This window comes from Crocuta crocuta, unplaced genomic scaffold (genome assembly GCF_008692635.1).
Source record: "Crocuta crocuta isolate KB4526 unplaced genomic scaffold, BGI_CrCroc_1.0 scaffold433, whole genome shotgun sequence".
Classification (NCBI taxonomy): Eukaryota; Metazoa; Chordata; class Mammalia; order Carnivora; family Hyaenidae; genus Crocuta; species Crocuta crocuta.
Genome location: NW_027530001.1, coordinates 20,242 through 35,772, shown reverse-complemented (window position 1 = coordinate 35,772; position 15,531 = coordinate 20,242). Strand labels below are relative to the sequence as shown.

Sequence of the window (15,531 nt, the reverse complement as noted above, 5' to 3'; positions counted from 1 at the left end):
GTCTAACTGGCTCTTACTTCCTTATCTGTAAGATGAGGGAGTTGCATGTAAAGTCCCTATTCTCTCTGAAATTCAGATTTTTAGCTAGCCAAAGTAAACTTACTAGTTCAGAAGATGGGCAGTTTCGCCTACCAATAATTCCACATGTGCATACAAGTGTTGCAGTATGTACATATTTTTAATCACATAAGAAAATGTGCTATCTTTGATTATTTCCAAAGCGAATGAGGGATCACAAAAGATGAGGTGTATGTGCAGTGCTTGGAGAACAGCAGTCATTCCCTCAGAGCCTCGCAAACATGCCTGTAGGAGCACGTTAGCCGTGTGTGTTTCCAGAATGTCAAGTCTTGGTGGAAGCGACTGCCTATCGCTGCTGTTAGAACAGGACCCAAGAGTGATAATCAACATATTTAACACCTCGTATGTCATGAGTACTTGCCAATCGGAATGGACTCCTGCATTCTAGAGCAGGATCTTGGAAGTCCTTGCTGCACCAATGTTAATGCCATAGTTGTTGGCTGGCGGATTGTCTGCAGGGGCTTTTGAGATGAGGCCAGGACAGTAGGGCGACAAGTCAGGGTTCTTGGAGCAGACACTACTTGCCAACTACTACAGAAATATTTTGTTATTTTTATAACCATCGTAGCTGTTTTCATGTGTAATGGCTGTATTATCACTGGGATGCAGGTGGGATAAAGACTGTCACCTGGGAGAAGCTTGGGTCGCCCTATTTCCATCAAGCCTTCAGACCAAATAGTCTGCTCTTTCCGAAAATCTGCCTCAAATGTCCTGAGGTGTCAGCAGAATTCTTCTGTTCTTTCGAGTACTCTATCAATTCCCTCCTAGCCTCAAGTTCTCCTTTCCCATAAACAAACAGAACAAAGACAACCTGCCGGGATCTGGGGCCAAAAATGACTGCTCTGTGACCGCTTGTTCGCCGAAACGCTCAGGTTTGGACCAGTGCAGTTCATCTCTCTGAGCCTCTCTCTCAGAGTCATGGGCACACCCTACCAGCTTTTCCCGGGTGGCTGGACGGGTCAGTGTTCACGTACATAGCATGGTACGCATTGTGCCTGCTAAGCGGAAAGACTGAAATGAGGAAGAGCCCTCACTGTTAGTGAATGCACAAGTGTTCCACTTCGGATGTAAAGGAATGCTGGTAAAATGACCTCCTGCCATCCCCTGAGCCCACTCTCTTGGGGGGAAGGGGGCTAAGGATGTATCTACAAGTGCTTGGAAAGACGCTCACTGTGTTCTTGGTGCTGCCTCATTGGGCGGCAGTAAGGGTGGCACACAGCAGGAGACCAAAATGGAAGGCCTTGTCTCTGCTCCCAGGGTTTGCCCTGATTTTATAGCTAAATAAATGCTTGGGTAAGACCATTCATTATTTCATTTTCCATTTAAAGTACACTGGAGAAAATCCCATGGTCCCTCTGGGGCTTCTGTATGTTTGCCTTCCAAGTGAGAATAATGGTTGGCTTATGTATTTGTCAACGTTATAATAATAGTAATCATAATATAATAAAGGGAACCACGTATTCTTCTTCTTTAAATTTAGTTATTTATTTTGAGAAAGAAAGCATGAGTAAGGGAGGAGCAGAAAGAGAGGGAGAGAGAGAGAATTCCGAGCAGGCTCCACACTGTAAGCGGAGAGCCCGATGTGGGCTTGAAGTCATGCGCCGTGAGATCATGACCTGAGCCAAAGTCAGACGTGGAACCATCTGACCCACCTACGTGCCTCAGGGGAACACATACTCTTAATGCTTTAGGGAAAACATAGAAATAGATACATAAATTCTTGGTAGTGGTATTCTCTGGGAAAGCCTGATTTTATAATTTTTTTATGTCTTTGTATTCTACCCAGCATGCCCCTCTTCAGGGCACAATTCTAGTCAATGAAAGGAGAACACTTCAATAGGTATATTGATTTGATATTGATATTTTGTTGAATTCTATTAAAAGATTATTAGGTCATCTCACTGCCTTTTGGAATAATAATGTGTATTTTTAAAAATCTTGTCAAAAATGTCTGTAATATATAAGAAAACATACACCAAAATTAAAAGATAATTGCTGGGTTTTTTCTTTTCATTTTCAGGGTCTAAATTCCTCACTCATTACAGTTTCTAAGAAGTATGTTTGCTGTGTCAGGCCACTAGAGGACTATTTAGATTTCTATCTTTCTCTTATAAAAAAGCTAGTTAAATGTAAGGTAGAAATACTTACTATAGACGTTCTTCCTAGAAGTGTGGTTGAAAATTGTGCAGTCTTAGTCTAGGTTATAATTTTGAAAAAGATGAAGCCACAAGTAGGTGAAATGGAGGGAATGGGATTATTGCGTGATACCTGGAAAGTCCATTTCATTGGGTACTTTGCATTTTAGGTACTTTGCATTTACATTGCTAGCTTTTTCGAACTGCCATAGAAATCATTTGGTAATTGTGTTATTGTAAAACTGGCTATTATTCTTTGATTTGCTTGTACTTTAAAGATATATTTGATTATTAATACATTTTATTTCCAGATGTTTGGTTTTTTATACATCTGCAACAGAGACTCTGTTTTACTTCTGTTTCTGTCCTTTATTCATTCATTTTTATTCTCTTCTTTTTAAAGTGTCTGACTATCCTGTTACTGTATCCCATACAACTGGGAAAAAGTTAATCTTTTTCCAAGTTATCTTTTATACATTGATGTGAAAATTACTTAAGTCTTTTGCCCTTCATCTTCTATTTGCTTTTGACAAAGTGTTTCTTATTGTTAGAGTTGCTCTGCAATAAGTCTTTTATCCTTAAAAAGCGATGTATCTTCCTTATTAAAGATACTATAACTTATAATATAAGCAAGGTATAGCCCCTTTAACCAAGCAAAATGATGACTTTAAGGATATAACGCTTGTGTTTCCTGGAAGAGCCCCCAGCTCACTGAAGTTTTCCCAAGTGATTCTTGTCATAAGTTGACATAGCTAACTATACATTTCTAGTTCTTTTAATTAATATCCTTATGTGTTGTGACTGCTAATGGTCTGAGTCCCAAGCTTATGAAAGTCAAGCAGTGCCTTTCCCAGCACATTACCCTGTTGTTACTCAATGATTCACATTTGAGTAAATATCTTATTTTCTTTGTTATTAACATTATTAAAATGCAAGAGACTAGAGTTTTGCAGGAAATTGCTTAAGTTTTATTTATTAAAGTTTAAGAATCTGGCTTTACAGTGGGTAAAAACAAGTAGGAAGGAAGTATCTACTTTGGTATTTAATGGTAGTAGGTAGTGTTTAGTTTTCTTGGAAAAAAGAACATTCTGCTTTATAACCTTGATTCTAAAATTTAATTTAGGTAAACAGAGGAAATCCAGCAGTGTTATAAAAACATTTAAGTTTCATTTCCAAAGCCTTTACTGAAGGTACAGTTACATGATAAGCAAAAATTACAAAGTCCGAATAAATGTTAATTTCTCAAAGGATAGATTGCAATAAAGATACTGATACAGAAGTAATTTTTTGTTTTTGTTTCAATTTTGCTCCCAGTTCCAACTGCCTGATCAGAGAACTTGGGTAAGTTTCCTACTTATATTTTTGACTCAAATAATGTAGCATTAAAAGGAAAACAACTTATATTATAAAATGCTGTATAGACGATAAAGAATTCTGAGCCACTTTCCATTAAATGATACGGCTTCGGCAGATAGTTTTCCAGCTTCGACAAGCTGCAGAATACTTTCTGTTTTAATTGGGCATTTAGTGTGCTATAAATTGTTTACAGAAAGAAGTTTATTTTATAAATGTGACCCATTCCATGTAATTATACCTTGATGTAGAACTCTTTCTCGGCACTTGGGAGCATGTTGTTAAAAGAGCCTTCGAGATGGGTCACTAAGTGGAAACAACATTATTTTGGGGAGCCTGTATCAGCATGTTAAAGATGCTTTTGATAAAGCCTTCAAAAGGTTAAAGCCTGAACTTACATGCAGACGCAGGCTGACATTGGAATTCACATTCATACATCCCAGGGCAGAACTTGGTTCTGGCAATTTGGAGTAATAAGACTAAATGTTTAGAAATCCATATCTAACTAGGAAATGATCTTTTAGCCTTGGGTCTCCCTTCCTCAAATTTGTTCTTATTTCCAGATACAGTCAGTTGTCAGGTAGTGATGCTAGGTAATAGCTTTCTTTTTTGTTCAAGATACAAAGAATACTGCTTATTTACTTTTCACTCGCAAAAAAAAAAAAAAAAAACCTTGGGTCAATGGAAATACATATAAATAACATATATTACAAAATTTCCTCTAGTTATATAGACTTCTTTGTCTTCATTCTCTCCTTTACTCAAAGTTATTCTGATTCTGAGACATGGGTAAAATCTTGGAATACAGGTCAGTTTTTTCGGTCACCATATAGTTGTTATATATCAATTATTTCAAGGGCACTTTAGCACTTACCTATTTTCTCTGCCTGACTTTAGATTCTCTTTACCAGAAATTCCTCCATTTTATTTCTTCTGTGCAATATGTGATGAATTGTGATTTTTCTCATTTTGATAGATGTTTAAGGATTAAGTTCATTTATTTCAAAAGCATAAAAGAAGAGAGAAAGAAGGACGGGGAGGGAAGCAGTGGGACAGAGAGAGAGACTGAGACTTTCTTAGACAAAGTTGTACAGTTGGTGGGCTTGGTCTTTGATTACCATGGCTTATATTTCCAGTGTTCCCCTTCTGCTTTTCCTAGCAGAGGTCCATCCTGAGTATCATGCCTCAGGGTCCTCATCCTTTCTTTCTTTCTTTCTTTCTTTCTTTCTTTCTTTCTTTCTTTCTTTCTTTCTTTCTTTCTTTCTTTCTTTCTTTCTTTCTTTCTCTTCTTCTTCTTCTTCTTCTTCCTTCCTTCTTTGTTTGCCTGTTTAATTTTTTAATGTTTATTTATTTTTGAGAGCGAGAGAGAGAGAGAGAGAGAGAGAGAATGAGACAGAGTGCAAGTGGGGAAGGGCAGAGAGAGAGGGAGACACAGAATCTGAAGTAGGCTCCAGGCTCTGAGCTGTCAGCACAGAGCCCGATGCACGGTGAGGCTTGAACTCACAAACCACAGGATTATGATCTGAGCCTAAGTCAGACGCTTAATGGGCGGAGCCACCCAGGCGCTCCAGGGTCCTCATCCTTTCTAAGGTGGCATATTACTTGACAGTACCTATGTTGTTGGCTGCTTCAGTCATAAGGTGCTGTCTCCTACATAAATACCCAATGGTTCTACTAATCATAGAAAGCCAATCCAGATTTTAAGTTAGACCCCTTTCCTGTTTTAATGCCGTGCCTTGGAAACACATCCACTCCCTGAATCATAGGGTTTTCAGAGTTACGATTTATACTCATATTTTAAAACATAGATATTAGTAAGAACTACTAAAATATTAAAGTATATCATTTTTAGTGGTAAACAAATTCTAAGGGGTTTCATAATCATGACTGCTGACTGTGATACATAGAATGAGATAACTGTAAAATACGAATACTTAGGTCTCCCCCAAATGGCCACGATTTTGAGATTTCTGAAGATTATCAAGTGAATAAATATAGAAAACTCCCAAATCTACAAACATTCCCATCATAAGTTATTTATGAAAAGTTAGTTGTTTTATGATAAAGGCATGTGTAATCTAATTTGTAAAACATTAAGTCACATAATTCATGGTGCCATTGGACATATCATTTCATATAATCAGGTTGTCACTTTAATGGTTTTAATGAGAAACTTCTTTATGTCATCAATTATTGGCTGCCAGATAATGTTAGGCTAAGTGCTTAGGACCCAGCTGATGATATCTTGCCTGCTGAAATGTTTTTAAAAATACTAACTTTATTTGACTAGAGAGATAGCTACATTTTTTGGTAGGATCTAGGGAATTGTGTCTAAATATTAGTTTGCGTCAGTATAAAGTTAATAGCCTCTTGGGGACTGAAAGGGGGTACAATGACTTCCTCTTCCAGACATCTGGCTGCAGATACCATCAACAACTATTATATATATAAATACAAATTACTGTTCCATAGGAAAAAAAAGCCCTGTCATTTACTGATCAGAGATTAGCCTATGACATTAATAGGACACAGGGCAATGCATTTCTAAAATATATGATCTAACTTTTCCTCCTTTATTTTCCCCATTCTCAGCAAATTTCTCTTTTATAGTAATACACGTTGCCTTATTCATTGGATTGTTCATAATTGAAATATAAATGTAGCTAGATTCCATTCCATTTATCCCAATTCATCTTCACTTCTAAAATACCAAACCAGACTTTCAAATGAATGTCAAAACATACTACTTCTTCTGTAAAATGCATGTTATTTCAGAAGGAGCATAGTATGAGTCAGCTCACAGAGTGAGGAAGTTAGAGTTGTGACCTGTATTCTAGATGAAGCTCATCTTAATCCAACACCTTAATCCAAAATATAGATAGCATGATGTTGGTCACAGAATTGCTAAACTACCCAACTGGCAGATTTCTAAGTCACTTCTGTTTGTCCTAATGGGGAAACTTCTTTTCAACTGATGTCAAGTGCCATGAGAACAAATCTTATGAAGACGAAAGGGAGGATTCAGTGGTGGCTTTTAGTTGGAGTGGTTGTTAGCTGGACAGAAAGCGGTGTGTGTGTGTGTGTGTGTGTGTGTGTGTGTGTGTGGTGTTAATAAGTACCCTCAGTTGACTTCCCAACTTCCTTGTCTCCCTTTTCCCCGTTCCTGTTTAATCTTCTTTTCATTTTACACCAGAAGCCAAAGGTGGGGGTGGCTTTTAAGAGAAGCGTTCGGGTCACCCCTACTCTTTCTCTTATTATCTCTAAGAATGTCAGTGTTTAGTCATCAAGCCCATAGTGTATTTTCTTGTTTCTTGATAGTTTCCCCCAAATCAAAATAATTTGAAGTAATGTAATCAGAGTGTATCTCTTTCTTCAAAAAGAGATATTTGCTGCTACTAAAGCAAGACACATTTCTCAAGAGCCAATTGCTCTTAAATAACTTGAAGGACTTGCAGTTTATATGTGCTAGAGACGAAAGCCGAGAATAATCGTCATGAGTAAGCTATTTTCCATATAAAAGGAAAACTGTTTCTATAAGATATATCGCCACAGGAATCTGAGTGTGTCAGCAGGGCAGACACTCCAATGATTTCAAACCACTAGATAATGAAACTTTACTCCGATATTAAGTGTACATAAATAAAACATTAATAACCATCACCCATACACTTACTATTCTTCCCAATAAATATATGTGATCAGGACCCCTTACCCTTGCTTGTTTCTGCTAATCAGCTTAAAGGCCAGAGGTCATTCTTCACTCAAACAATTTATTCCACGGAGGGTGGAATACCAAAATGATTTTCTGCATGAAACAATTAGAAGGAATAAATGCAAATAAATTAGTATCATAAAATATTTCTAGATTGACTTTTAAGAAGTAAAACCCGAAGCGAGATGAAAATGCTAACGCCCTGGCTGGAGGAGGATAATGACCGTATTCTGTAGGGACAGGGCTGCTGCCAACCTCTCTGAGCAACGGCATCAATTCCATATCTCTGCCCTGTGATCAGTATGTGTCAAAATCCTTCATAGTGACAAATGTGCTGTCCACTTGCATCTGTGGAGAATGTTTTAGCAGCTGAGTGATTATGAATCAAACCCCTGAGCTTATAGCCCCTACCGCCTCCCAATGCGTTCACATTTGTCGTCTGACAAGTAAATGTATCTTGACTTTCCTCTGAGATTTTTTTGTACTATGTTTGATGAAAGACATTTGGCAAATTGGCAGTGGTGCCCTGTATGTTGCAATTTGTAGCTAGCATTAGGAGTCTGGGCATGAAATGAGAGGGCAGACTCCAGGATAAAAGAAAAAAGAGAGCTAACTACAACATGAATAGTCATTTGAAGAATCAAGTGTGCACTATATTCTTCGTAAGAAGAGAATCATGGTCAGGCCATTCTGTTAAGATGTTGCTTCTCTGTAAGGAGTCCATGGTATTTCACCCATGGAACCTATATTCTGCTGATTTTCCTTTTGAGTAGGAAGTGTTACCTCTTCTTTGTCACCTGAGCTTGTAAATTAGGCCTTCAATTCTGTCCTGCCATTTCATCAGGAAAAGAATCATCCTCTTGGGTTGAACGGTTGTTGGAATGTGCAGTTGTTGCCATTTTTATCCTTGTGTGGAGTCTCCTGGTCTAACACCCCAGCTCTTTGAGAAACACACAGAGTGCATATAGAGTGCAAACACCTTTTTAACAGCTTTCTGAGCTCTCCGGTGGCATAGTGCCTGAGAACCAAATAAATAATGGGTGAGTTGATTTAACAGGATGGTCTGAGAGTTTGCTTTTCTACTTAAAAATTCAGTAGTAAGCAGCTTCCAAATAAAATATGAGCCCTAAGGAAACTTAACATTTTGGGAGAGTTGAAGGAAAGGGGCGAGGCCTTCTAACTGAGGATCGTAAGGATCAAGCTACCTTTCAAAGTAAATGCCGCCCTCTGATTGTGACTGTCAAATATGTAGGCAAGTGGACAAAAACTTGAAGATCATAAGCCAAATAAGTTAAGTTGCTTGAAGGGAAGAATTAGGCAGCGTAGTTCTCCCAGATTATTTCTCTAGGAGTGAGAAATAATATGCCCTGATAATCCAGGCCTAGTTATATGACATGAAGTTATGATGATATATCATGAACTGTCATTTCCACTCAGTCTTAATCTGGAACAAATTAATATTTCGTCAAAATTCTTTGTATATGATCACACTTAAAAATCTAGTGTATCCAGATATTAAGTTAATGGTTTAGGCAAAACACCTCTTACACATTTCTTTCTTTCTTTCTTTCTGCAGTACATCCATTTGGCTTAAACTGTAACTTTGGAACGCTTGATGTTTTTCATGCTGTGCATTCTCTTCATGGGATGCCATACTTCCTATGGTTTTTAATACCTAGGCAAGATGTGCAGGGCCTTTCCCTATAATTCCCAGCTTACTGTTGATGTCCACAACATAATTCCAATGCTGTCTCTTAGCTTAATAAACATCTAAGTTGGCTTTATTATAGCTCACGTATTTTGTTGCTCAGTTGTATATCAAATGGGTATAAAATGACCCAACCAGGGTCTTGCGAGAAAGTTCATCGAGCATTGTATAAGCATGATTCTACCTTTGTTACTTCCTAAATCCACGAGTCGTCTTGTTGCTTGTCTAATATTGGGCCACTACAACCTTTTTCTACAGTCTACTGCCTTCAGCAGATTTGATGCTTCCCTTTTATTAATGATTTCTTGGTTTGCTAGAGATGATTACAGAAGAAAAGATGTCAGACTAGTCCTTCATGGTCCTGTGCTCTTGCCTTGCAGATGTCAGCTATTGAAAACATGGCAGAGAAGCTCGAGAGCTTCAGTGCCCTGAAACCGGAGGCCAGTGAACTTCTGCAGTCAGTTCCCTCCATGTTCAATTTCAGAGCGCCTCCCAATGCCCTGCCGGAGAACCTCCTGCGGAAAGGAAAAGAACGCTATACATGCAGGTAACTGTTAAGACAGCTGTGGCTGGCTTTCCACTCCTCTCTGATTACAAAAGGCCTGGCCATTTGGTTGGTAAATTATTCGTGATTGGATGATTAAGAGTGACCATGATAGATCTCAAGCACTTCAAAGTACTCTTTAGTTAGGGAGATAGAAAACTAGTAGTTTTAAAAAATTATTATTAAATGAGAATTTTAACACAGGCCATTTGGTTGTGATAAATGAGGTTGGAAACAGTCCAAATACTTGTTTCACTTTGATATTTATGAATTTTCTTTCACAGTTAATTATTTTCATCCAAAGGTATAATACTACTGTCTTCAAGCATACATTTATTAATTGTTCTGGCATTGAAGAATAAGGCCATTAACAAAGGACGAATAAGGTCGATAAGTGAAGAAAGCTAGTTAATAAGTTTCTTGTTACCCATCAGTATTACAGTAAAGCTTGTTTTTTCTTTAATAAATTGTGCATATAATTTCTGAATTGTCTTCAGAAATTTGTGCCATCTGACTCAGGCATATCAATGTATCTGCTTTTTGGGAAATGTGTCACTTTCTTTCCAGAAAAGCTTTTATAGGAACATACCTTGATGGATGAGGTCTTAGAATCTTGTCTGAACTGATACCACTCAGTGTACAGAGTTGTCACTGTGGCTAACATGTAAAATGAGTTGAAACATTTGAAATCTGTTTACATCAACCCAGAATCACAGACTCTTGTCATTTTTTTTATCCCCTTGTCTGGTTCAGTTTTGTGACTATAAAGATACAGAGTTAATAAAAGAGGCGTATGGGGGTCATCAAAACTAAGGTCTATTTTCATAAACTGCTTGCTTATGCATGAGCAAATTCAACCAGATCTCATAACGCAGCCGTTATTTGTGGAGTTATTTATATCTGTAGAATGGCTTTGTTGCAAATTTTAAATACCAAAGACATGTGATTCCCATGCAAGATTAATTAAATCAGGAATACACATCTGGCTTCTATGCAGCTTGAGTGAAATAAAGTCGATTGTGCTGACTTTCTCTTATAAACATGTTTCATAACAGATACTGTGGCAAGATTTTTCCAAGGTCTGCGAACTTGACACGGCACCTGAGAACCCACACAGGAGAGCAGCCTTACAGGTTTGACAATGATTTTAACTAAATATCTTGGTACATATTATAGCGCTTACAGTGGATTCATTGCCACAGCTTTTAAAGGAAGCTATTTTTTGGCATGTCTGAATGTATGCCCTTTTAATTTTGAGTCAAAGAAGAATTGACTAGTGGCTAGGATAAAAATTGGAAGAGTCCTAACGTTTTAAATCAAGGCTTCTGACATCTCAGTTTACAAGATCCAGGGGCGCTGGGTGGCTCAGTTGGTTGGCTAAGCGTCCAGCTTTGGCCCAGGTCATGATCTCATGGTTCGTGGGTTTGAGGCCCGTGTCGGGCTCTGTGCTGACGGCTAGCTCAGAGCCTGGAGCCTGCTTCGCATTCTGTATTTCCCTCTCCCTCTGACCCTTCCCTACTCAGGCTGTCTCTCTCTTTCTCTCTCTCTGTCTCAAAAATAAAAAAACATTAAAAGATCTAGCAGTAACTTGGACAGAATAAGCATTTTAGAAATGTTAGCCATTTTAAAAATTATTTAAAAATTTATTTTAGTGCTCTCTCTGCTCAACAATTAGTGCTATATTAACTGACAATAATCATAACATTGCAGCTTTCCTTTCTTAAGCCTTAAATCTCTGCTCTGAGTTGACAAGCCATGTATAACTTTGTTTCCCCAGTACAGTTAAGTCAGTGTCCCCAGGTCCCATTAGGAGGTTTAAGGAATAAACTTTAAACCTGGAAAGGAAGAATAAGATGTGGAGCTAGGAGTAGAAAAGATCAAATAGAATATATCGTAGGAAGAGGGGCAATTCTACCAACAACTTCTAAACTACCTCTTAGCTTATTCTGCTGAATGTCAAGATCAGACATGTGACACAAGGGAATAATATTATTAGTTACCAAAGAATGGAAATCGTCAACATTGTCTTCAGTTTTACAATATAGTCTACATTGTTGTATGTGCAATGCACATAGTGTTAGGTGCTCATAAATATTTTTTTTTAAGAATAAATGTTATTTAAGTCCTATTGTAATTTCACTCTGCTTTGAAATTCTATGCATTGCATATGTGTGAAATTATTTTTGTCTGCATGCTCACTTTTCACATTAAAATAAATAATTTCTCAGGTTTCAAAGGCTTTTTAAAAGATTTTTAAGTGTTTATTCATTTTTGAGAGAGAGAGAGAGAGAGAGCATGAGCTGGGGAGGGGCAGAGAGAATGGAAGACATAGGATCTGAAGCAGGCTTCAGGCTCCAAGCTGTCAGCATAGAGCCTGATGAGGGGCTCAGACACATGAACTGTGAGGTCATGACCTGAGCTGGAGTTGGATGCTTAACCGACTGAGCCACCCAGGTGCCCCTAAAGACTTTTTTACATATAAGAATAAGCAAAGATCAGACCAGTGAATGCTAATTTGAAGAGAATTGAAATTTTAAGAGAAAACTAGAGAGACTTAAATTCAGAAAATAACAACGTGTTTTCTTAAATTCTTTGCTTTCCTACATGTTTTGTAAATTACTAATGGCAAATGATATTTCTACTTTATATGTGATAGAATGGATTTATATGATATTTCTATTTTATATGTGGTAGAATGGACTTAATATAATAAGTCTCAGAGAGATGGAAAAATTGCAGGTGTTAGATGATTTCTCTTTTTGAGAACATTTTTCAGACTCCAGGAATTCTGCTTAAGTGGAAGAAAGATTTCAACACTTACATTTTGTTAGGGCCAACGATCTGGTATACAACTATATCATGCTCATTTTACTTTCTTTGTACCTGAATTGGTGCTTTTATTCTACTCCATAAATGGTGCTATTATTGTATGCATATTAAAAACACACACACAAGCAAGAATTTTGGCATAGCTGGAGATCATAAACAATAATTCGTCTAGCTCCTCTGTTCCGCAAGGGAAGAAATTCAGATGCACAGATGTTAATTGGCTTCTGTAAAGTCTGGTGGTAAAAGATCCAGAATTAAAACCCGGTCTTGGAGCTCCCGTGTCAGAGTTTTTAATCTTACACCATGATCTCAAAGGCTCCCATGATACCCGTGTTTACATCCAAATCCTTAGTCGTATATCATCTGTGATTGTGTTACGTATTCATTTTAGGAGTTTTTGAAACTTAGACTCTTAACCACCTATGAATTTATTGGAACAGAATGGAGTGATTTTTTTTATTCAGGAGCACTCAAACTTTTGGCTAGGACATTCACAGAGGAAAGATACAAAGGAACAGATGATCACTGTGTACAATTTTCTTATTGGTCGATTTTATTTATAATAGAGTGGGTGATGTGTATTGGATTTGGAAAAGCCCCTTTGCATACGAGCAGAAAGTTGGAAGCATGTCAAAGACAAAAATCTCTCCAACTCATGATGTATGTAGAAAATGTTTTGAGTGAAAAAAATTTAGAGCGGTTGATGGGAATATAAGTTTTCACCCGTGATGCTTTCTGCTTGGTACAATACAATTGTGCTTATTGTATCATTATTCTCATTGTAGTGGGCTTTGGGAGTTAACAGAATTATTACAGAAAAGCCCATGACTCGTATATATATTTTTTTCAAAAGCAGAGACTAAAATACTACAACTACACTGAATGTGGGGTTTCACACACTTTTAAATTAATATTATAAGTGAAGAAAGTTGGGGAGCCTCATCATGCCGGGGCGTTTAAGGGGGAAAAATTAAATCAGTCCTTGAGTTGGTTTATTGATACTATGCCAAAGTAACTAGTTTAACAGATTTATTTTCCCCACTGAGCTAACTAGACTTCTGGCATCCCATAGACACAGCCGAGGAAACCCAAACACTTCGAGTCGAATGGGGTGATTTCTGATGTAGCACACTCTAACCACCGAGTCTACATTCAGTAGTGGGAAGACAAGGCCCCTTCGCATATGGAAGAATAAGTTAAAGATTTTCTGGCTGCTGAGTTAGACATTTTCACTTAAAAGTCATCTGGAGAAAGCTAATTTGTCCCCCCAAGCAACACATGTACAAAAACCCCACACAAACAAATCCTGCAATATTTACTTTAAAATGCCAAAAAAAGACTACCCCATAAATTGCTGCTTTTCTTCTTTTATCCATAAGAGCTAGGGAGCTGGGGGTGGGGAGCGGGAGGCATTACATTTTTATTCAGATTAAAGGAGAACTTCAAAATAATTTATGATTCTTTTTTAATCACGTGGAAGGCAGAAACAATTAGCCAACCAATAATAAGTGCTTTCTTGGAAAACTGACCTGGTTCGTAAATGCCACGAACTCTTTCAGACAACTAGAAATGGAAAATTGGGGGCAATAGGAAGAACGGAGATTAATGAAGATCTTTGTTTTATTCCAAAAGGAGAATTTAGTGCCACTTTTCTTTTCTTTTCTTTCTTTTTTTCTTTTTTTAACAAATTGAAGTCTATTAGAGTAAAGGCTCTGTGGGTTTATAATTGCTGCAGATTATGAAAATTAGTTATCTTTAGTCTCAAAACAAACTATTCACATTGCCTCAGTTTTAAAACTTTGGAATGGTCACTGCTCTTTTTGAGAAGACAATGGAAATTCCTTGAGGATTATCCATTTAAGAAGTGAATTTGCTAGGAAACTATTTAATTAGATCCTGCAACTTTGAATTTAAGAAGGCTTTTTTAACTTTATTTGAAGAATATGTGAATTTGTTTTATGTTTATTTAGAAAGGATTTATTTGTATTGTTGTAAGCAGAAGATAAAACAATGCTACTGTTTCTTAATGTCCTTAATTTTCTGAGGTTTACCTAAAATATGAAAGCTGATGACCCTAAGTAATTTTGGAGCAACCAAATAACCAATATTTTATTATGATGTTTATGGTTTTTTATAAAGCCGTGAAAATCTTTAAAGGAATCAAAATCTATGGGAGTTGAAATCTCGACTGCGTGAATAGAATTCTTGCCTGTGCCTTTTCTCTAAAATGTTTTATGGGTGATAACTCTGGATATCTGGCTTTCTAGCCTTGAGAAAAATCTTTCAATTTACTTGCAAATATCTTTTTGTGTTTATTTTTCAGATGCAAATACTGTGACAGATCATTTAGCATCTCTTCCAACTTGCAAAGGCATGTTCGTAACATCCACAATAAGGAGAAGCCCTTTAAGTGTCACTTATGTGATAGGTGTTTTGGTCAACAAACCAATTTAGACAGACACCTGAAGAAACATGAGAATGGTAACATGTCGGGTAGGTAATCAATTGTGGTATGAGGAGAGGATGGCTTCCTTTCCTCATTTTAAAAGATATTTGTGAACAATATTGTATGCCCACTGAACTTCAAAAAAAGAGAGATAATCGTGATCTTTCTTCTCTCCTTCCACTGTGACACCAGAACCAGATCCTAAAATTTGCAACATGGTTTCCCTTGAGATTATAGAATAATGTGAATGATGTGATTGTTGAATAATCTGCAGCTCGGGACCTTGTTTGGTTTTTTATTCTGGATTCATCTTAGTTGGTAATCGCAAACAAAGGGGACAATTGCCCAATGTCATAGGAAATGAATGAATTGAGATTTCCTAAATTGCAGGGAGCAAAATTTCCACCTGTTGTATAGATTGTGGCCTCGAGGCATGGCAGGATTTCCAAAGTGGCAGCCCAGAACACCATGCTCTGAATCTTAATTTAGGAACGGTACTTGCTTTTGCAGAAGGTCTACAGTTCAGAAAACATCCCTAGAGTCACTTTTTAGAGATTAATGATAAAAGATTGTTAACACGATCAGAGTAACCCATAGCATATGATAGTGGTGTGTGTTCGGAGTCACAAATTCTGAGGTAGAATTAAGTTAAAAGTATCAAAGAATTAGGCTTCCCTTACCTCAGACTTGCCAGCACATAGTTAGCAGAGGAAATGATAGTTGTTC

At 37.4% G+C, this 15,531-nt stretch overlaps 1 protein-coding gene across 7 annotated transcripts in view; it reads left to right on the top strand.

Moving 5' to 3' along the window:
• MECOM (MDS1 and EVI1 complex locus) overlaps window positions 1–15,531 on the top strand; it is a 62,625-nt gene that overhangs the window by 35,771 nt on the left and 11,323 nt on the right. For all 7 annotated transcript variants that reach the window (XM_077763638.1, XM_077763634.1, XM_077763633.1 and 4 more), the window contains exons 9-11: window positions 9,367–9,533; window positions 10,586–10,663; window positions 14,683–14,852. In XM_077763638.1, the coding sequence (XP_077619764.1) occupies window positions 9,367–9,533; window positions 10,586–10,663; window positions 14,683–14,852 (415 nt within the window). The remainder of the gene's footprint in view (window positions 1–9,366; window positions 9,534–10,585; window positions 10,664–14,682; window positions 14,853–15,531) is intronic.